Genomic DNA, 24,127 nt, shown 5'->3' with positions numbered 1-24,127 from the left:
TAATTCATTTCTCTGTCAACCCCCTTGAGGACTTTTGAAAGTCAAGAGGTGGACATGTATTTCTTAAATAAGAAGCTATTAAACTCTTTGTGAGGCCTAGACAACCAGTTACCATTCACCCACAAGTAATGGGTATAGAACAAAGTTTTCCAAGCTTTTCATGTTGGTGACACACTTTTTAGTCACACTTTTTATTTGCATCATTTCACAACACAGTAATTCAGCTTTACTAGCAAACCAGAGGTTAAACTAACCCCTTTCCAGCCCCAGGAGGAGCATGGGGAGCGTTCGCACAACACACCTATACACTGCAGCCGACACACTAATGTGACACACAGCTTGGAAAGCTCTGGTATAGAATTTACTTTATTTTACACAGCTTCTTTGAAGTGCAAGCAATTTTAAGAAGCCTGTTCAACTGAAGTGCATACCCTAGATCAGGGGTTCCCAAACGTCATTCAGGTAGTCAGAGGCATAGCTGTGGATTTGTGGTTGTTCCCAAAAAATCACCAATGAATTGAAGTCAGCAATAATTATTTCCCATAACTGGTACCTGCAGTATCTTCAAACATTTACAGAAATGTTCTTAAGGTTTTGTTAGTGTAAGCATAGTCTTCTGATAAATTGAAACCTCGACTCTGTTGCAATCTAACCTCCCAATCTTACATTCCAAATACTTGGAAGAAAGTTTAACTGAAAGTATGGGCATGCTAAGGATCTAAATATACTTGGACAGGAGCAAAAAAAAAAAAAAAAAAAAAAAAAAAAAGACTACAGGGCAGAAGCAGCCATCTTCCAGATGTTGATGGGACTACAACTCCCATCATAGCCAATGGGAAGGGATAATCAAAATTTTAGTTCAACAATATCTGGTAGTCACTACATTGGCTGTTCTGTACTAGACGGTCACAGGCCCCAGATACTAGAAACAAACAGAAATGCACACATTACATTATCTAAAAGGTCAAATAAACATGACTGTGGATGTCATTAATATACCTAGAATATATCACTTGTGAGCCTTTAAAGTACATCCTGTGTATCACATTGGAATCCTTAAGAGCCACCCTATAAGGTAAGTCAGTAGTACTGCAGAATGGGAAGCTGGAAAAAATGTGGCTTGATATACAGTAATCCAAACTGGGGACTTCCCAATTTACATCCTGATCAACATTCTGTCTGTCCCTGGTGATTTGCAGAAGGAACAGCAAGAGTTGAATTCTGTTGCAACACTCTTCCAAGCCTTACTTTTTCCATACACTGATAAAATTCACTTGTCTCATTTCAATACACTTTTAAAGTGTTGCCCCCCTAGTAGAGAACAAAAAATCCACCCATAGTAGGAACAGCTGATTGTTTTCTCGCAAATCTTTTAAACAGATTGTACAGGAAACTTGATTCAAGGTTTGCAGGATGACATAATTTGACACAGTTGTGGTAAAGGGCAAAAGCAGAGTAGGCTGTGGACTTAACTGGATGCCACAACCGTGTTTCAGGTTGAAAAAAAATAGTAACTATCAAGGGGTCACAGAGACTCGAACACGACTAAGACAACAACAAAAACTGATGCAATGGACATGGTCCAAACCACAGAGGAAGAACTATGTGCATCTCCACTAAGGTTAGCAAACAGAAGAAACAAGTTAGTCTGCATAAAGCATTTCCCTAGTTATGCTCTATTTTTTGTTTTTCAACTGATGTTAAGAATGACCCACAGAGGGAGACAGCACTCTTGTATTTAGCAACAGCTTTAATCCCTTGGCTCCTTTGGTTTTTCTACGGTAAAGTTGCGGACTTTTGAAGTTACTCTATCTTTAATGCAGTGTTTAGAACCAAGTACAAAGTCTGTTGTACTGAAATGCCACTGTAAAGTAAATCTCAAGACCTTGCCATCTGTGCTGTCCTCTTGTGACAAAGTTATGGCCTGAAATGGAAATCTGACTCATTCTACTCCAAGAGTGCTTTCATTTGGTACACCAAGATGGAAGTGCCAAGAATTTAAAAAACCAAGTAAACAGTTTTGACTGTGCCATGGATCAGCAATCCAGTTTATAGCACAAGCTGGGATTTACAATAACTTCCACAACCAAGTCCAGGGTATAAGCCAAAAAGGAAACCGTGGCTGGGATATGGCTTTAGTTCAAAGCTGTTATGAGCAAGCAGCACTCCATCACTGGTTTACAGGGAGAGAGCCCTCTATACAAATCCAAGTGAATCAAATCGGTACAAGTCAACAAAAACGACTAAGCAGGAAGAGCCCTATGGCTAAAGGAGCAACTATGTATGGTATAATGACTTTTCAACTTCCATTGGCAGTTGCAGCTTGCCATTGCAAAGGAACCTGTCTGCCATAGCACTCTGAACACCAAGGAAACAAAGAAGTCAGGGCTTTCCTGAATAGCCTGTAAATGTACAAGCTAATAGAATCATAGAATTGTAAGCCGCCTTGAGTCCATCAGAGTTTGAAGGGACTCATAGGGGCATCTAGTTCCACCCTCTTCAGTGCTGGACTTGCAACTAAATAATCCCTGACAGATGGCCATCCAATCTCTGTTTAAAAACCTCCAATGAAGGAGTATCCACCACCTTAGATCAATTATCTCATCAACTGTTCAACTTTAGTATTTTGTTTCTGGTGCTGAGTCTAAGTTAAATTGTCAATTCAACAGGGCCTGTCTATATATTTAATGCAGCACCTAGTTTTTAAGTGCTATAAATATAAGCTGAGAAAACCAATACCTACAACTATTGATTTCAGGGAGATTTATTATTATATAGAAAAGAATACCAATAAACCATCACATATAAAACAAAAGAAAAGCACAGTGCTGATGAGAGATGGGGTGGAAACTGTTGCTAAGATCATTTGGTTGTTTCAGTCTGCTGACTTGCCTGTATTCTTTGTTTACATAGAAAATTTTAATTTTTGTCCTTATTGGACTTTAGCTTTGTTTGCTTTATGATGGAGCTGCTATTTTGTTATTTACTGAACTTGTTTTTATGGATTCTGTATTTTTTCTATATTATTTTATCCATATTGTCAGGGAACTGCCATCGGAGCCTAGAGTGGAGGTAAGGCTCCCTAATGATGCAGGAGAAGGGACCAGCAGAGAGAGAGAGCAAACTTCCTTTGAGGAAGGAAATAGGAGGGACACCAGGAAGCAAGGGGGGACTGCGGAGAGAGGGCTCCAAGACTCTTCCACAGAGACCAGCGGGGAGAGCCCAGGACCTCCGTTGGGCACGCCCACTCTGCGCAGGAGACTTCTGCGCAGGGAGGCTAGGAGGAGACTTGGGGTCAAAGAGTTTCTATGTTGGAAGAAGTTCAGAAAACGCCCACTGACGGATTCTGCCAGCGACTGACACAGCCATGGAGAAAGGGCTGTCCAGCCAGGGAAAGGTTTAGCCAGGCAACGTTGCCTAGAGCTGCAGCACCCTTTACGCACAAGCAACCCCCAATTCCCTTTACACATATATTTCTATATTGTTGTTATTTTCCCCTGCTCTGGAACTGAAAATATTCAATGAAGAGCAGGTTATAAATACTTAAATGATTAAAAATAATTTAAATTAAATTAAAACCAGCCAACAACTGAAATTGTGGCATTCAACTTCATAGTGGAGGCACCTAGGAAATATATAAATACAGTGGTACCTCAGGTTGAGAACTTAATTCATTCCAGAGGTCCATTCTTAACCTGAAACTGTTTTTAACCTGAAGCACCACTTTAGCTAATGGGACCTCCCGTTGCCGCCGTGCTGCCGGAGCACAATTTCTGTTCTCATCCTGAAGCAAAGTTCTTAACCTGAGGTACTATTTCTGGGTTAGCGGAGTCTGTAACCTGAAGCGTCTGTAACCTGAGGTACCACTGTATGGTGAAAAAGGTTCAGGGCTCCATGAAAAATGATTTTGGCAATCCCACCCGCCATTGAACCCAATGAGTTTTGACTGTAAGTGATTTTGGCTTTAGACGCAATACCCCCATGTAAGTTGTGGGCCTAATGTACTTGCCTGTTAAGCCCTAATGGTTTGAATTTCAACACCAACATCCTGAACTAGATTTGGAAACAGTGCAGCTATCAGCAAGGCTCATTTAATGCTGGTGAGATATGTTAGGATATTTCCGTTCCACCTTAAAAGGGAGCAGGATGTTTGTGTCACAGCCTGCGTATTTCCTGTTTCACAGGATGTTTCTGTTGTGTCTTTGCTTTCGTTTCTCTCTTGTTGACTGAACACGCAAGCAGGCAGTCATGTTTTTCTTTGTTCAGATCAACGCTGAATAAACTTGTAAATATGCTCTCCTGCTGTGCATCTTTCGCTGTGTGAATTCTGCTGATAGAGTGTGCACCAGCCCAAGAATGTGGCAAGCTATTTCTGAGGCTTCGTGTCGCTAATTGCTGATACTGCGTGTCTACCAGAGGTCGATGGATCGTCCGGCAGCCGGCTTGGGGGCTATGATGGACTTTGTCTCCCTGGCAGTATCCCAACAAGATACACTACAATATGTGGTCCTAGTTAGCAATCTACAGTGGTGCCCCGCAAGACGGAAAACTCGCTAGACGAAAGGGTTTTCCGTTTTTTGAGCTGCTTCGCAAGACGAATTTCCCTATGGGCTTGCTTCGCAAGACGAAAACGTCTTGCAAGTTTGTTTCCTTTTTCTTAACACCGTTAATACAGTTGCTACTTGACTTCGAGGAGCAACTCATAGAACGCAGTGTACATAGTAGCCTTTTTTGAGGTTTTTAAAGACTTTGGTGATTTTTGAAGCTTTTCCAAAACTTCTTTTGCAGCCATTTGGTAAGTTAAGCTTTTAAAACTTTTTTGGGGGGTTTTGGATTTTGGGTTGGGGTGTTTGGAATTCAAGGACTTGGTGTTGGGGAGGGGTTTGCAAGAATCTGGAAGCTTGTTTTCCCCCCTGCATTTTTATGATTTTTTGTGACCATTGGGGCACTCTGATTTTTTTTAAAAAATTTCTGGATTTGAATTTCTGTGTGCTGGGTGGCTGGGGGAACAGTTGGGGAGGGGTTTGCAAGAATCTGGAAGCTTGTGGGTTTTTTTTCTGCATTTTTATGATTTTCTGTGACCATTGGGCCACTCTGCTGTTTTTTTAAAAAAATTCTGGATTTGAATTTCTGTGTCCTGGGTGGCTAGGGGAACAGTTGGGGAGGGGTTTGCAAGAATCTGGAAGCTTGTGTTTTTTCCCCTGCATTTTTATGATTTTCTGTGACCATTGGGCCACCCTGCTGTTTATAAAAAATAATTCTGGGTTTGAATTTTGAAATGCTCTTTACAGTATGTGTGACTTTAAAGAGCACTTAATAAACTCTTCTTGTACCAAATTTGGCTTTGTTTGGACTTTTTTTGACCATAGGAACGCATTAATTGATTTTCAATGCATTCCTATGGGATTTCGTGCTTTGCAAGACGAAAAATTCGCAAGACGAAAAATTCGTGGAACGAATTAATTTCGTCTTGCGAGGCACCACTGTAGTTGCTTTATTTTATACTACGGTAACTTCAGTTTCTGATCAATATTCAAAAGCAAGCCCCACATATAACACACTGCAACAATCCAAATGAGGGGTTACCAGAAACCATGCCTGAACTATCCCTGCTTAGGAAAGGCTACAACTTCTGCACCAACCTAGGCTTGTAAAAGATGCACAACATCAGTAAGGCCTCCACTGGGGCTCCAATGGCAGCAATGCAGCTAGGAGAACCTTAGAGCTGTGCACCTGACCTATCAGGCGAGTCCAGCCCCATCCATAACAGGTTAAACACCTTATCATTATAAACCAACAAAACTCCTACACAGCAGTACACAGCTTTGCTTCCTCATTCCTTGAATTTGTAACCAAAGCTTAGATCAGTATTCTAGTACTGCATTGTCCCATGTGAATTAAACTACTGCAACATGCAAAATCGTATGCTACCTACTGGTTTCTTTGGACGCTAACATTCTGCTTTAATCCAGTCCCAGTGCTCAGTAACATGGTTGCAAGAGGGCTGTTCCCCTCTGGCCACTGTAGGCTTTGCAAGGCAATAAAGCAACAAGAATGCTGAGGAAAGGTCCTTTTTACATCACTATACTCCCAGCATCTCCACAACGTTCTTTATAAAGAGTTCCAAAACCCAGCAGCAGTTGATACCATCTGTCCGCTGAGGCCTCAACAACTCAAGGAACATCCTATTCAAGGAAGAGAAGATAAGCTTTAGTGAGAACTTCAGCGATTCCCAATTCCCAATACTACTAAACTGTAGTATAGATTGGGACTCCTGTTTTTCAGGGGTCTGAAAGTATTGTGGACCCTTTCCCCCCCCCCCAAAAGCCAAGACACAGAACACCTACTTTTGCAAATTTTGATATCTCTATGGTAGTTTTGTTATGTGAGTAGTCCCAATGACCCCCTGGGTGGGTTACGCAGACCCCTGGTGTCTGTGGGCCACCAATTGGGAACCACTGATCTAGATCATTTTGTTACCTAATTCTACTATGCAAACAGCTTTAACACCATATCTATAGATCTGTTTCAAGACACTGGCAACTACAGACGCAGGAATATTTGCTTTCTCACATTTCCACGAGATGTTTAAAATTTCCACTTTATTGCAATGTCAGTGCCTACCATCACCTCTTTTTCCAAGACTTCCAAGGTGTCCAATGACATTGGAAGGCTGTCTTACCACTTTTCACTATAGATTGTAGCTATCAAAAAGATGGCTCCCTTAAAAAATAAACAATTCCAGACTTCTGGAATACTGTCTTGAAAGTCCTGCTTCCATTTATGTTTATATTACTGCTATTTAACAAGATCTACAGAATTGCTAATATCTGGTATATCTTAGCATATTATTTCAATTTATTTATTACGAATAAAGCCCCTTATTATTTAAGCACTAAGTTATAGAAGCAGTAACCATGTCCCTCCATTTAATTAATCAATTGCTTCCCATAAAAGCATCCCAAAACATTTATCACAGTAAACGTGTACTTTGGGTTTAATGATACACTAGATAAGCTGGAGATCACCAGCAAACCAGGTATGTTTGAGCTGAGGAAATTCAGTAGTGATGCTGAATACACAAACTAGTCATCAGTTATCTGATGAGGGCCACTGAAAAGCACAGGAATCAAGCTGCAAAAAAGCTGGATTGGGGTGCAGCTATTTGGATCTACATGAGCAACAATGTTAAACTGATCCAAATTTGACATACTAATGCTTACTTGCCAGGAAGGCTGATTTAGGAAGATGAAGAACTACAGCTTTGTAAGAGATTAGACAACTGTACACCTGTTTCAGAATGGATTAAGTTTTCCATTAAGAACAAGTGGCCATACAAGTTATTCTTACCTGTAATACAAAAATGGGAAGGCGGAACCCATTGCATAACGCCAGTGTACGGTTACAGAAGCAAAGTTTTAAAACTGTAGTATAGAGTGGAAGTAACGTAAACATTTTCCTAAAGTTTCTGCAGAATGTGAAATTGCTTCAATTTATTTTATGGGAAGCAACAAATAAATGAAATTTAAATAAACAAGATTGTCCCTTCAACATTCTGCACCCCTTAGTGCTACAGTACTTTTTGGTGCCAGGTATACCATTTACAACATTAGAAATTTTGTCTATAAATTCATAACTAGCTATGGCAAAGTCTTCAAACCAAATAGCAGGAATAAAAAAGTAAATCTTTTCAAAACAGTCAGCATAAAACTTGACACAGCAGCTTTAGTTCAGGTTCCAACTAGGGAACATAGGATGATCAGCTGCTATACAGCTATACAGAGTCAAGCCATTAGTTCACATAGCTCAGTACTTTCTACACCATGGGTCGGCAAACTAAGGCCCACAGGCCGGATCAGGACCAAGTGCCTTCTGGATCCGGCCCGTGGACAGACCAGGAATCGCCACATGGATCGCCAGTGCGTGTGTTCTTTCCCTCTCCCTCACATGGCGGTGGCGGTGCCTCCTCCTCTCTCCCTCCTCCTGGCTTCTCCCCACCCTGCCTAGAGGAGGAAGGGGGCTGGGCTTTGTTGGTGCCAGCAGCAGCAGAGCTCGAGCAGCTGCCATTTTAAGCAGCCCCTCCCCGGAGCCCTTTCGTGCACCGCTCATCGTCCCGCCCCCGCCGCCAGCCCCTGCTGCTTGCAAGACAGCCACCAGGGCTCGTCCGATGCTGTGAAGGGAGGGGAGAGTCGTGGGGGGGCATGGCTTATAGTCCTGCCACCCAGAAGTTATCAGGGACAGGGGACCAGCCCCCTGCTGAAAAGGTTTGCTGACCCCTGGTCTACACTGACTGAACAATAGCTCCCCAGAGTTTTTGGCATGAGTCTTTCCCAGCCCTACTTGGAAACACCAGGGATGAAACCTGGGATCTTCTGCTTCTAAGGCATCTACTCTTCTGAGCTACAGCCCTCCCCTTGAATTTAGGATGTAGTTGCTATCCTTATCTGGCCCCAAGCCATTTTTTTCTGGCCACCCAAGACAAGTAGACACAGGCAGAGCCCAGCACCTTGATGAGAATGTAAATTGTCCCCAATCCTGGACATCAGAGTAATTATTTGATGACAGAAGTAAAAGCGCTGAGTCACCCCACCTTCAAGTAAGTTATGGGGAGAGAATGTGTTCCTGTGTGTGCAGTTTGCTCACACCCATATCTGGCATGCAGCCCTGAAGTGTGAATATGACCCTTGGGTCAAAAAAGACGAGTTACCTCTCATTTAAGGAACTGGATGAGCTTTTTTTAGGGTTCCAATACTTGCAGCAAAACTGTAACAGGTTCATGGACCAAACAGAAGCCATTTTCCTGCTTTCAGTTGCACCATGTTGCATTGTGCCCTTTTAAGTACAAAATAGATATTAGAATCAATTTCTTGAGGAAGTTTGGCTACATACATGGGTCATTCAAAATCCATTTATAGCCAGCATACTGGGAGACCACTCTAAATCACTGCTGTAGGTTGACACCTTGAACAACAGTAGTCCTTTCAGAATTATGCAGCGGCTTGTGTATTTTGCATGTGCACGCACAGACACCATACTGTAACATATGAAAGCATCCATTCATACATATTTTTTGGCTCAACTCTCTAGGGAGCAAGCAAAATGTTGTCATAAGTCCAAAACTGATCATACTCTAGTACACAAGTGATTAGGCTAGATGCAAGTTTTGGTGGGAGGAAGTAAGCTCATTAGATAGTAAGTGGTTCTACCGACAAGAGAACTCAAGATTTCCAAAGAGTAAATATCCTGACTGACTGGATTACGGTATGACCTCTTAAACTGAGAAGATAACCTAAATGAACATCAATCAATCAATCAATCAGTTTCCAAAACAAAAGGGATTCACTGTGAAGCTATTTAAATCTACTCACTAAGCTTAGCTTCTCTTTCCTGTTTTGTCAGTATGGTCTAACCACCAATAGCAGCAGTTGTAAAACAGCTCTGATGCCTCAGCTCAGGCTTGCCAACACTCTGTGCTCTCACAAATTGCAGTTGTTTTATTTTACACTTGGCTCAGCACAGGCCTGCTTGTTTATCTTTCCCACAAGCTAAACTTAACAGTACGGGACACCCTTCTGCCAATCCAATACTTCTCCCACTTCTGTATCACTGCCCTCTGTTTCAAAAACAGGTATGAATTGAGCATGTTGGCCTGTGTTCTCAAACTGTGAAAGTCTATGGAGACATGGTCACTAATGCAAATGGTGCAAACTTGTAACTGAGACTGACTAATGAAACATGTATCTAGCTTGCATCAAGCATAAACGGTTTGCTGCTGCTTTCTAGTCAGGACATACATGAAGAGTGCACAGAAACAGTGTCAAAAGCTGCTAAGGCAAACCTTTATTTCTTCATGACATTTTTACTTCCTTAGAAAACCTTACAATACTTTATTTTGTCCAGTACTCAGAGAACATGCAACTTTTCAGCAGGAATTATGATAAGAAAGGGGAACATAGAGAAATCAAGTCTATTTATTGTGTCAAGAACTTAAACAAAAAGAAAAGTTACACAGCACAATTCCTAGTACGAGTCTTTGGAATACCGGTAGCTTCTATTCTGCCATGGGAACTTGAATGCTTAATAAAATTACCATGTTGCCTAATAAAATTCAGTAAAAAACAGTTCAGCTAAAATAATTATTAAAAAGGCAACTATTACTAAGGCAATAAAACTCAAGCAGGATAACCCAGTAATAATGTTCACAAAAGACTACAATCATATTGAATTGGGCACATAAAGTTGTGCAAAACAAATATTTATAACTTTTCATTTATAATGGAATTTAAGTGGATTATTACCACAACCTTTTGCTTCATAATGCTCCAATAGAAATTGACACTCAAATTCAAGTTGACAGTATTTAATCCAGGCATAGGCAAACTTGGCCCTCCAGATGTTTTGGGACTACAACTCCCATCATCCCTAGCTAACAGGAACAGTGGTCAGGGATGATGGGAATTGTAGTCTCAAAACATTTGGAGGGCCAAGTTTGCCTATGCCTGATTTAATCACTTCATATTTGGACCTGGCATCTTCCTTAGAAACAAAGTTTGTTTCTACTAAGCCACCTTTGGTTGCCCGCCCCCGAAATACAAAAAGTGGCCACATTTCTCAATCAGAAGCTGTATATTCTTTTAAATCTGATTAGTCAAAAAGTTTGTCTTTTCAAATTGATGTAAAACAGTTTAGAATTGTAGCTAGTTTCATTCCCAGTATTTTGGATCCAGCTGCTTCTATATAAAGATTAGCTTTATGTATTGATGATGGCTATTATTGCTGAAAACCATTTCCTGAAGCTTTTGAGATTTATTAGGCTGTGTCCAACTAAGTTCAACTCCAAGTAGATTCACTGAAATTAATGGACCTATGTTAGTAAAGTCCATTATGTTCAGTGGGTCTACTCCAAATATTAGATACAATTCAATGCAATTTTGTATTTAATATAGGGCAATTCATATCCTATGCAAAAAAACAAAAAAAAACAAAACCCTGAGATTTTAGGTTTTGCCCTAGATTAAATATATAGCTTTGCAGAATTCAGTTCCAGCAAAGAACAGTATGATAAGCGAAACGTGAAGGGACAACAAGGATCAGTGACCAGATGTCATAAAGCAGCGACCAATACTGTAAAGGTTTCAGATTCTGAATGCTGCAGCCTTTTGCATGCACTGCCTTTGTAATGGGAAAAGTACATATCCAAAATAAAATCTGTTTGTTTGGGTTTTTCTGAAGCACAAAGGCTGAAATTCTTACAAATCTAAGTTTGATGCCAGAGACTAGATCCGCCTCATGCAGTGTTCTGCGCATGCGGATTTATAAAAGCCAAATAGTCCCGACAGTAAGCTGCTCTCATCACTGAAGTGATTTACTGTGCTTTAAAGGTCTTAAAGCATCTGTTCAAAGCTTTAGCTGCATTTACAATTTCTACAGCCTAAGAATGGGAGGTCTGAAGGCATCAAGTGAGATGTTGCCTTGCCTAATTGTGATCACATCTGCAAATTCTTGTTTGTGTGCCATATTCAACTAGAATTAATGCTGAACAGTGCTACTCAAGAGCTTCACATAATGAACCACACAGGATTTCCATACATGAAACTACATTACTGGTGCAAAGACATGCTTGGAAGAGCAAACAGTTCTCTTGAACCAAGAGCCTCAAAAGCAAAATATTCTGATGCTTTAACTCTTCTCAGTGAAAAGCCTGGTTTATCATTTGGATTACCAAAGCTTGAACATACTAAATTAACATTTTCCTTGTAGTCAAATCTGGGCTGGAAATACATGTATCCCAAGGAGAAAGAATCTTAGGAGACCACAAGAGATCATCTGGCTAATGGAAGAAAAGTATTCTCCTACTGGCAGAAAAATAGGTAGATACCTACCTCCTGGACCATTCAAAAATCAAAAGAACAAAGGGAACAGAACTGAGCTCAGCTGTATTTGAATAACCATCCATACAGCTGTGAAGAAGCTAACCTCACCCTTCTGCTAAGATGGAGTTCAAAGTTACTGTAAAGAACAAATGTTTTAGGATGGATCAGAGGGTGGTTATGAATGAATGAAGTGGAAAGGACACTTCAAGGGGATGTCACTAAAGATGGGAAACCAATAAAGAATTAACTAGTCAAATATTCAGTAGAGCCAAGAACACCACAATCTAAGAGACTGCTTCTTTTAATTGCATCATTAATTTTGTCATCTGACATAAAGGCAAGAGTCAGTTCTTTGCTCCTCATCCCTGTAGGGGGCAGGGTCCAGTCCCTCCCCCCACAACATAGTTTACAAAGCATTTAAAGACTGCCTCTCTTGTATAGTTTGCTGCATGTTATTTCATCCATTTTTAAAATGTCTGTAGCTGGTCTATTCTTGCAGTTCCAGGATAAGAAACCAAGAACTGCAGGTTGCATGAATATAAATCACACAGTTATTCTATGCATTGCACCATTTTAAACATTTAATAGTTTACAATGTCATTGCTTCATAACTGTCAGAAAACAGAATTAACTGGAAAAATTAGATACTTTAAAGACCAAAAGTTCATCGAGGATTGGGGGAAATTTGTTGAATATCTGAAAAGAATATGTGATGTGCAAACAACGCTGGCGGGGTTTCAAGAAGCACTGTAAAAGTTGAGATATATTGTTAAAAAGCAATAGAGGTGGGAGGGAAGATCAATGGCAATATAATCAGAGAAATGCGTAACTGTGACGTAAATATGGATGATTATCAGAGAAGCTGAAGGAAGTCAAAAAGGAATCAAATGTATGGAAATTTGTGCAATATGTATAATTGTTTTGGAAAATGAATAAAAATTATATATTAAAAAAAACCTGTCAGAAAAAAAGAAGCCCTTAACAGTTCACATACCTTTTAGCTTTAAGTAAAATAATCAGCTAGTCAAACAAGTCAACACTCTAGATTGTGACTGGAACTAGTAGGTCTCATACAAATATATCCATTCCACCAATATGTACTGGTCTGTAGACCAGGTGCAGCATGCAGCCTCTATATGGTCTCTCATTCCAACCCCCCCCCCCAGCTGTGCTCTACCCACTTCTATTATGGTCTCTTTCCAAATGCCAGATCACCAAGTATGGAACAGCCACACTAGCCACTACACTCCATAGTGGGGCCTTTCAGCTTATGCTGCAACTGTGCATTCTATGCTGCTCACTTAGGCATTTCTTCCACTTATCTCTCCACCAACACCACAATGAGTAGAGATCAGCAGATGGGCAGTGCAAGCTCAGAGTCCTTACCACACAGTACAGTAAGTGAGCCACCAAACCAGAACACAGCAGCTAGAGAGGTCTTTGAAAAGACGTGGTAAGCCCTCTGAGCTCATAGGGCCCACCACCTGGTCTCTCTCATTCTTTCTGTGAGACACACACACACTTCATATCATACAACACAGTTCATCATAGAATGTTACAGCCACATGTTCAGTAATAATTTCTCTTGGCCTCCCTAATCTCCATTAATACACCATTTGCATTGAATTCACACATTTCACTTTGTTGAAAAGGACTTTACTTAACAGAAGACTAACGAGACTTTCAAAAAGCTACATCTGCAAATTTAGAAATGTCTTAAGTATCAATTTTCCCACAGTTAAGAAACCTGATGATACTAGGCATAATGTTGCTTTAAGATACCACTTTTTTAAAAAAATGTATTCTATCTGACTACGCAGTAGAGTAATACAACTTAGAACAGTAGAGATACAGGTTCTATAAAGTGCACAAATATTTATAATAAAAAAACTTGTGCATCTTCTAGAATCTGCTGTTCTGTTCAGTTGCATTTCCAAACTGTGCTGTCCAAGCTCTTTGTTTCACAGTTGCAAAGTACTTCACACGCCAGCTAGGAAGGGGCAGGAAAGCGAGTAGGAGAAATGGAAAGCATTCTCCCCAGTAATTAATATATAATAATTCAAGACATTGTCTGCTAACAGTTCCATTTTAAAGTTACCCAAAATCTTCCTAATGTGAGAGTCAATGCCCCCCCCCCCCAGTCCAACAGTTTGAGAAACTTCCATGGTGAAGTTTCAGCATGGACAAGCTTTTTCAACAGTAAACCTTACATAAGAAGATCCAGAATTTTCTCCTTCAAGGAAAATTGTCATGTGAATTGCTATTAAAGCAAGGAACTTGCTTTTGAAACACACTGCTCTTTTTCCATTGCGGAAAAAAGTGCCATATGCAAAGGATATCCATTGTATGAAATACCGTATTTTTCGCTCTATAAGACACACCAGACCACAAGACGCACCTAGTTTTTGGAGGAGGAAAACATGAAAAAAAAATATTCTGAATCTCAGAAGCCAGAACAGCAAGAGGGATCGCTCCGCAGTGAAAGCAGCAATCCCTCTTGCTGTTCTGGCTTCTGGGATAGCTGTGCAGCCTGCAATCGCTCCATAAGACGCACACACATTTCCCCTTACTTTTTAGGAGGGAAAAAGCGAGTCTTATAGAGCAAAAAATACAGTATATTGATGCAGCTTTCTGGTTAGTGAACCTACAGATATCTTACTTATATAATGGTAGCACTAAGCTACTGGAGTAAGAAGTTACTTTTAATACTACATCACTACCAAGGCAACATCAGACTCAGTCACCCAAAAGGTGTTAATCAACTATGCATAGCTTCTGCATCCTTTTAAGCCACCTGGATTTCTGTCCAAACTGTAGGAATTATACTGCTTAAGGCATTGCTACTTAATGGGGATCAATGGCACCCTCAAATGTATGCTTGAGTTTCTCAGCTCTTGTAATAGTTACCTTAGTAAACACCATTCCAAGGGGAGAGAACACGATGTATCCCAAGTAGTTGTCTACAATAAATCTGAATCTTGTGGCATTCAATGACTAGCAGATTTATTGTGGCATAAGCTGCCACAAGAAACTTGTTAAGTCTTTCAGGTGTCACAAGATGCTTTCCCGCCCTGCAACAGACTAAAATGGCCAGCTCTCAAGAAGTTAAGTGCTTAATAACACAGCTGATGTATGTGTGACAGAAGTAGACAGTAATACAACTTGCTAACATTCTGTTTAAAGATTAGAACAGCTGAAAGTGGAACACAAGTGCCAGTGAACAGGAGGGGGGTGGGAACATAAGCAGCACAAGGGAGTAACCCTCTTGGAGCAGTCAGACATAGGAAACACAGAGCTGGGAAGTCTGAATTTCCTGATCAGTCTTTTGCGAGGGGAGTTCTTTAATCAAGAGGAAGTTTTACTTTGCAGAGATTCTGACACAGAACATAATTCGAACAGAGCCCTGTGAGGTTTTTGGCAGGTTTTTTTTGTTTTTTAAAAAGCCTTGTCTGGAATATGTATCTACGTCTACCAGATCCTGTTGTAACTAAACATACTGATATGGACACATATAATGTGTTATTATACTCACTTCAAAGGAGTTCTGATCCACATATCCTGAGATCTATCTTGGAAATTTCAACTTTTGTCATATTCACATTAACTTAGTATTATGAATAGCATTATATCATCAAGGGTCCACAACTTTTGGCTGGCCTTGGAAGCCAGATCAAACATTTGGGTCACCAGGACCTGACCAATCACTGGTCCCTGGCCTCACACTTTTGCACAAAGTATGGGACAATCCTTCATTTGAGTTTGGATCTGGACTTAAACAAGTGTTGCCCAAGTGTCCCAGGTGGCTCAGCAGCTTAGTGTCTAAAGAAGCCCACACCATCCTTTCCAGCTCTGGAAATGGGGGCAGGAGGGAGGTTGTCTGTTTGATTTAGCGCTGCCAAGAAACAGCCTTCAGCCTAGCCTTGGTACTGAAAAGAGAGCAGGGATCACTGCACAACAGGTGGGATTATTTCCAAGGACTTCTCCAGATCAAAGGCTGGGAGGAAGGCTGGGATCTTTACACTTGTCAGAGGGCAGCATGGAGAGCAAAAATGTAGAATCCTACCTCAATCCTGGTAAGAAGCACAAGGTTCTGTAGTCATATCACTTGCTGGAGTAGAAACTGCAAGTGTCAGTTGGATATACATCCAAATGTCAATGCCATCTTTCTCCCTTCCCTTCTCTGTCTCTCTCTCGGCCATTCACAAATAAAATTGTAACACAATTTTAAAAGGTGACTATGCAAAGCAAAAGGTAAACTACTTCACTGCAGAGTAACAATAAAATACAAGCAACTATCGATTCACCTGTGTCCAATTGACAAGTGACCGTGCATGAATGCATCATGGCGACCCAGAAGTGGCCAGAAAAGGGGGAGTAATGGGGCAATGCACGCTCTACCGACGTGCATGGGTGTCAGGAATGTAACCCCCATGCAAATCAGCCATTACCTGTAGCAGCAACCAATATAATTACAACAGTATAAACCAGCACCATTATTCAATTAAAAGCCGAGTTAAACCACTAATCCTTTGACCCATTTAAAAGCAGTCAACAGTGCTCCTCTCATAAGAAATTTCACAATGCTAGAGCCACCACTGAAAAGGCCTTGTATTGTGTGCCCACCAGCCTGATGGACCTTACCGGTGGCCCCATGAGCAGAACCTTTGCTGCCAATCTTAAGGTCCAAGTGCAGGTAATCCTTCAAATAACTTGACCCCAAGTAATTCAGTGCTTCAAAGATAACTGGCAGCAAGAATACACTGGCAAATAGTGCATCCGGTACAGAACTGGTATAATATGGCCATGGGACACAATAGAAGTTTAGCTAGCACTACCTCAGAAGGTCATCTCTCTAAAAACTGTGCTGCCTATTCACACTGCATTACTTCCAGTGGGTTGTGCAGCCACATCCCGATGCAATATCACTCAATTTTTACATGTTATTAGAACTGGATCAGGATGTAAGCATTTGAGATTGCACTATAAAAAACCCTAAAGGATTATAAGCATATGAAGGTGCCTTTTACAGAGTTAGCTCTGTAAAGTCCTAGACCTTAGGCAGAAGGGCAAGCCCAACTCACAAAGATCCTTTTAACCAGAGATGCCAGGAGTTGAACTAGAACATTCAACATACATGCACAGCAGGTACTCTGCTACTGAGCTATAACCATTCCACAAATTAATAGTACAGCTACCCTATCCAGGGCATGGATTTACACATGTGGTTTGATTGCATGTAGGCAGTGTTAGAAACCCAGATATACAATCTAATCACCAAATAGCATCTTGAGCTATGGTTGTCCCATTAAGTTTACTGCTACTACTACTATTTTCATTTCTATAAGCTGAAAAATTCACTTGGTGCCTGGCTAACTTCAAGCATTGCATGTAGATTTTCGTAAGAAACTCACAATGTGGAGTGCAGAGGGAGGAAAGCCTTACAGATCTGTTTATATTTATAAAAACCCTGTTTTTACATTATCCTTTAAAAAATTCTACCTAATACCAAGCTACATTAATTTCTTCATCTTTCTGCCATCAACCCAGCATTTTTATGTTGTTATTTATTTCAACTATTTACATATATTGCTTAACAGTACAGTTTCTAATTGGTGTTCCAAGGGGAAAAAATCTTCAAAATATAAATATTATGTTAACAGAAAAATGGAATCCTTAACTGTCCCTTCTATCCTCCCCAACCCCTTTGGGGTTACTAGAGGGCCAATGATGTGTGTTGCAGTCACAACTCAGAGTTCGTATTAGGGGCAATTCATACTAGTATCTTGTTCTTACTGCATGTTGTGGAGTTTGATACTCTGATTTTTCCATGCAGATATACAGGATAACATACATGATACAAAATAAAAAATACCTACTTTCGCATTGCTACAAAAGGCATTTTGACAGTTGACATAGTACTTTACACAACAATTAAAATAATGTAACATTTGTATTTAGCTGCTGTACTAGCATATTTGAGAGGCAGTATGGTGCTATTTGATAGAGCCAAAGCAAACAAACCTAGGTATTTACTTGCCTTGCATTTAAGATTAAAGGCAGCTTTATAAGACACCCTGCATTGCTTTTAGTAACTTTAACCTTCTGTTGGCATTTAATAGGCTCCTTTATTTTATACTGCTGCAGCAATCTCTTTCCTTCCCCTTGTACACCCCTTCTGATACTCTTAAACCAGGGCCTCGCCATTTAATATATCAAACTCCATATATCTGATTATTGTATTGTAATCTGCAAGTACCGGTATTTTTACACAAGGGAAGAGGAGGCTGTTAGGTTTGACCAACACCTTAATCAAAGGACTGGTGAATCTGTATGGGGAGAACGACTTCATTCTCACAGGAGGAGTCAGAGAGGCTACAAGAAAGCATGAACACAGGAGTTGGGAGGAGGAGGAGGAGAAGAGCAGTGACACATGCTGTTTTCTACACCCAGGACTGCAGCCACTGTTGGCTCATTTCTCTTTCGGTCTGGCAATGAGTAGCACATGGGGCTACATTGCATGTCTAACCACTCAGGAAACCTATGTGCATGCCTGCTGGGACAGGACAAGCTCTGAATCAGTAGCTAGAGTGTTAGCAAAGCAAGGCCAGGGACAAAGGAAGGGGGAGGGGAGTAGTTATGAAGCAAGTTGTGGAAGCAAATTAGATAAGTGAAGGAAGCAGCCAGTCTTTCCAACAACATCCTTTCCAGTGCCCCAAACCCCATAGTAAGGTTACAATCCTTCACAAATTTTATCCCCAAGCTTCAGATCTGGTCACTTCTGATCCAAAAGTTCACTACCCACATCCTGCCACTTCTGAAAAAAGCAGCCTTGAGACAATGATCACCTAGCTAAGCAGAAGGGGTTAGAAAGGAACAGCCTTGGCAGCAGTGTCAGCAATATTGGGGGGGGGGGCACTGAGGACTATGATAGCTCTCTCTGTTATGGATTTAAACAGTGTTTTTTTCGGGGGGGAATGCAGGGGTATGTATACCCCTAAACATTTTGTGAATCTTTGTACTTTTGTCCATTTACTGTATTTATTTCCCCTGATTTGAAGAATAAAATGGTGATTTTCTTGAGTCAAAATGAGAGTGCCCCTAAACATTTTTTTAGAAAAAAGCACTGGATTTAAAACATTAATTCCCCTGAAATATCACCACAATATAATAATCTACAAATGTCAACCTTACCCTGCTTTATTCAAAATAGGCAATGTACAATGTTATCCTATAGACTGAGCAGGAATCTAGATTCCTGTCCACCCACCCCAGTTACAGAAGACACAACTTGCTCCCAATTCCAGCTGCCCAGTAAATCCTCTATCACTCACATAAACAATCCTCAAACTTCAACCTGTTTCTCCTCTCCAGTTTCCAGTCCTTCACATGGGAACACTCATGGAGGAACAGGAGGGAGGGAAAGAAGGACAAAAGAAATCAATGTAGCGCCCCAAAGCATTCTTTAATAAACCAAATTAAATGCACGGTTGACCTCCCTTCACACAAGGTGCCTGTTAGCTATGCGGATGTCACTTTCATACAGTACCACTGAAAAAGCAACACAGTTGGTTACATTTTCAGTTCCTCAGGCAAGACCAGAGTTCAACTATTAATGCTTTAAACTCAACAGCTAAGGTTCCACCTCCAAATAATGGTACTCATCTTCACAACTAACCAGGGTCTGTTGCTCTAGTTATGATTCTAATCATTCCTTCTGCACTCTACACACACTTTATGTTCCCTTCTGTTTGTCACCTCTTTATCTTCCATCACCATTTTGCACCCCAAACATTCATGTCCACCCCAGCTACACAAGCCACACCTTGCTCTCAACTCGATCTGTCAAATAACTCACCTATCACTCACATAAAGAACCTCAAACGTCAGAATGTACCTCCTCTCTAGCTTCCCCCCACTTCATCTAGGCACTTTCAGCCCTTACTTAACCCACCCCAGCCTGCTTACTCTTCCTTCATTTCCAAGTCTCACTCAGAGCTCTCAGGCCATCCCCATCAAACTTTACAGCTACCCAAAGTTTGCCTCACTTAAAGTCTCCTTAGCTACTGTTTGCCACCCTGTTCCCATTACCTCTCAACTTACCCAAACTTACCACCGCAACTGATCGCCAAGATCCTTCTCGCACTTCTCATGCCCCTTCTCCAACTGACTCAGGTCTCCCCACCCCTGTACTCCTTCCCAGGACACTTCCAAGCCACTCCTCCTTGTTTTAACTCCAGCTGCCCTACATAGCCGGCTTACCATCTCCCAGCCCTTTATCACACCTCCTATCTTTCCCCTCATGGTGCCTAGCTATCTGTTCACGTTCAGTTCTTTGCCAATTTCTGTACTAGAGACTGGAGAGCAGGAATATTTAAAACCCAGTAATGCTTCTTTTGTACTTTCGAACTCCTCTTTCCATGCACAAAGATTGCCCCCACCTACCTCAACCCCATGATCTGCACCCCCCCCCGACCTCACCCACTTATCCACGCACTCCCTAAGTTGCTTTTACACCCTACTTGCTGTGTCAGAGCCCATGCCCTCTGGCATCTATCGCTCTATCTAACCCCACCTCCTTCGTTCCAGACCAGCCACCTTTTTTACTCCTCACCTCAGCACTCCCTACTCAGGTGGCTTAAGTAAGGCTTCTCCCACCTCCAACTAAACTACATGGAGCCCCTTTCTGGAATAAGCATGCCCACCCCTGCCCAATGATCTCCACACTCCTCCTAGTTACTTAGCACCTATTTATCACCAGTTATCACCCACTTATTACAATTCCATATAACCCTCCTTTCGGAATATAAAAACCTTCCAAGGCAGCTGACAAGAAGTCACCAGAAACCTTCACCCAGAGCACTTGGTGGCAGATCAACCAGCAAGGGGTGGGGAAAAGCCCACCTAGAGCCCCCTACCTAGCCTCCAATATTCAGGCGCCCCACTTCACTTCCACCCTACCTCAACACTCCCCACCCCACTTCTTACGTTCTCCCCCTTTCCCCAAACACCAAAGCCCCCCACCCCTCCAACCTAGTGCCCCCTTTTCGGGGAACTTTCCTCCCCTTCGACCCCCACGATCCTTACTCCTGCCTCACCCCCTACTTTCCGCTCTTCCCCCGCTCCCCAAACCAGCGCCCTCCGACCACGTTTCACACCACCCCTCCCCCAACCCCACTTCCTCCCACCGCCTCCCCTCAGCAACCCCAGGCCGGCCAGGTCCGAGGGGGGCAGGGAGAGACGGGCCTGCCTGCCTCTGTGGTGTGTTTTGCCCCGACCGACGGACGGACCGACCTGCCAGCTGTCTCCGCAGTAGCAGCGCGGACTGGAGCTCCGTCATTCTCCCCGCCGGTGCCCGGGGAGGGGAGTCTGGGGCGGCCGCTGTGGAGGCGACGGCGTGCTCCTCCTCCTCCTCCTCCTCTTGCCGGGCTAGAGCCAGCCGGCTAGCGCTCGCCCCTCCTCGCTCAAGCCGACCCCGCCGCCGGGGGCCTTCCCGTCCTCTCAGCGGCGCCGCCTCGCGTCCCTCGTCCGGGGGTTGGGAGGGGGCTGGGGGGGGAGGAAGGGGGCGAGGGGGAGGGGGAGCAGCCGCCGCCGCTCCTGAGGAGATTCTGAGGCGGTGGCGGGCGACGCGTGGCGGAAGAGGAGGGGTCCCGCCAGCCCCGCGTTTCTCTGTCTCTCTCTCTCTCTCTCCCTCACGGAAACCTTCCCCTCAGCTTCTGCCGCTTTTTCTCTTCTTTCCCTCTTCCTTTTTTTTTAAAAAAAGGAAAAATCTTTCCTTTCTCTCTTTTCCAGCCCCCCCTCCCCTCTTCACGGAATTTCACTGCACTCGGGCGCCGCGGCGCGCAGGCGCACTGCTCGCTCCTCTTTCCGCGCAGGCGCCTTCTCTCGCAATTTCGCCTCCTTTTCTTTCTCTCTCGATGCTCCGCCTACAAAGGAGCGAGGGAGGCGCCCGCCATGTTTGGAAGGTCGACGGGTGGGAGGGAGACAAGCGGCGCTGTGTAGAGCGTAGGGAGGAAGGGGGGGGTTGATTCAGTGAACTCGGCGCCATCTTGGGAAGGGCAAGAGCCGTCCTGACTGACTTTGCTAACCCTAAAAGTTTGTCAAAATGGGGGGGGGGAGAGAATTTGTTACTCCAACTTCGGACAAAGAACGCACACAATTTTTAAAAAAATGTATTTAAAATGTTTATAATACGTCCTTCATTGTATAAATTCGTGTGTGGACCAAAACTGTAATACACAAATTGTGGCTTTCAAATCTCACGGTTGTGTGTTTTATTTGTAGCTTTCTGTAACTGCTGCCTTTTTATTTTTATTTTATTAATTTTAATTTCATAAATGCAGAGCATATTAACAATGCAGAGCATATTAGAAAATAAAGCAAATACTTCATATAATCAGGTCAAAGGTTGGACAAAGAGACAGTAGTACATTATTGAAATGGTAGAATCTAAGATTAAATACAATTATATAAATGATATATCTCTTCATAATTTAACAAAAGGATCTTTTCTTCACAGTAACCAGCGATACAGACATTTCAGTGAACTCGCACCGTTGCTGAGCTTATTAAGGCCCAAGATTTCCTTGTTTTGTAATTGTATGTTTTTATTTATTTATATGATGCTCTTTTTAACCTTTTTCATGGTGCTTTGTGGGATAGTATTAAAAAAAAATCTGGTCTTAAACAGCATTTGCAACAGCCCATGACATTTGTTTGTTTATAACTGAGAAACGTCAATCTCTCGCCTTCCTTCCTGACACGTTGTGAAAGGGTTTTTGTTGTGTTTTTGTGTGTGAGAGACTTTAACAGGCAGTAATTTTCACAGGTGAAAGCTACACTGTGGAATTTCTGCCTGCCTGGCTGCTTGCAAAAGCACGAAAGCACCAGCAGAAAAGGAAGATGGCAACTGCTAGTCTCAAACCTTCTGCCTATTGACACAGTGGTGAGGAAACAGTATTGCAGTTTCGGACTTGGAAAAAGCACGATTAAAAAGCATGTGTAACTGAAAGCAGATTTGGGGGCTAATCCTTGGAGAGTACTATATTTTGTAGAAGGTTCTAGAAAGGCAGGTAACAGGACTCAAACAGCAACTTCTGCCGCAGCAACCTTTTGCCCTAATCCCTGCAGTGTGGGGATTTTCTCTCATAATGAAATAAACATACTCTTGCTCCTGCATGGGGCATCTTAATGTATTTTTATTCAGTAAATTCCAGAGTTGGGACCTCAGACTGCTGCTGTTTGTAGTGCTCAGCATTCTTTGCAGCTTCACAACAGCCCTGCAGGGTAGGTTGCACTTAGTGAGAGAGTGATTTGCCCAAGAGCTTCATGGCCGTCAAGTTGCTAAACTACAGTCTACAACCATGGAGGCTGTTTCCCTTGACTCCCATCCTGCAGGGCTTTCACCACCTCATTCACACACAAATCTGTGTGTGATCTGAGTTGCAACCTGGCAACTCTTACCAAGCCGTGTCCGCACCACTTAAGAGTAAAATCTTCACGGTTGTGGAGCAGAAAGGCATGCCTGTGCTGCCCTGTTTAATAAATAGATCCAAAGAGATAAATGAACTTCATTATTAGCTTCCTCACCACTTTGTTAATTATATACATATACATATACAGTGGTACCTTGGGTTAAGTACTTAATTCGTTCTGGAGGTCAGTTCTTAACCTGAAACTGTTCTTAACCTGAAGCACCACTTTAGCTAATGGGGCCTCCTGCTGCTGCTGCGCCGCCACTGCACGATTTCTGTTCTTATCCTGAAGCAAAGTTCTTAACCCAAGGTAATATTTCTGGGTTAGCGGAGTCTGTAACCTGAAGCATATGTAACCCGAGGTACCACTGTAGTTAAATAGAACTGTGAGCAACACCTGCTACCTCTCACAGAACTATAGTTCTCAGCACCCTGAACAAACTACAGCTCCCAGGATCCTTTGAGGGAAGGCGTCAGGGTTCCAGGAAAATAGCTTTGGCAATCTCTCCCGCCATTGAGCCCAATGGGTTTTGATTGTGTGATTTCGCCATTGGTGCAATCCCTGAAACATAGCCCCATTGTAAGTTGTGAGCTTACCGTATATACCTGGTCATTTGTTTTATGTATGTGCCGTGTACATCAGATTGCACGTAAGTAGCATCTGCTTAAAATAAAAATAATAATTAAACATAAATGCATGGTGTGGATGTGCCCAAAGAAGCCTAGGTAGGGAGAGGTTGGAGGCATACTGAAGATGCACATCAGCAATTAGCACTAAGGCAG

At 42.3% G+C, this 24,127-nt stretch overlaps 1 protein-coding gene across 3 annotated transcripts in view; it reads right to left on the bottom strand.

Annotated features, from left to right (window-relative positions):
* Nucleotides 1-21,831, bottom strand: part of UBE2G1 (ubiquitin conjugating enzyme E2 G1) — a 35,122-nt gene extending 13,291 nt beyond the window's left edge. The window contains exon 1 of one of the 3 annotated variants that reach the window (XR_008327728.1): nucleotides 21,165-21,831. Coding sequence is in view for 2 of the 3 variants with exons in the window: in XM_053366701.1 (XP_053222676.1) it covers nucleotides 21,165-21,210 (46 nt within the window). In the remaining variant the exon portion in view is untranslated. Of the gene's footprint in view, nucleotides 1-19,983; nucleotides 20,075-21,164 lie in introns of those variants that run through there. The other 2 variants (XM_053366701.1, XM_053366702.1) reach the window with 2 other exon arrangements.
* Between the last annotated feature and the right edge of the window lie 2,296 nt (nucleotides 21,832-24,127).

Source organism: Podarcis raffonei, chromosome 15 (genome assembly GCF_027172205.1).
Source record: "Podarcis raffonei isolate rPodRaf1 chromosome 15, rPodRaf1.pri, whole genome shotgun sequence".
In the NCBI taxonomy this organism is placed as follows: domain Eukaryota; kingdom Metazoa; phylum Chordata; class Lepidosauria; order Squamata; family Lacertidae; genus Podarcis; species Podarcis raffonei.
This window is presented reverse-complemented; position numbering and strand designations above follow the sequence as displayed.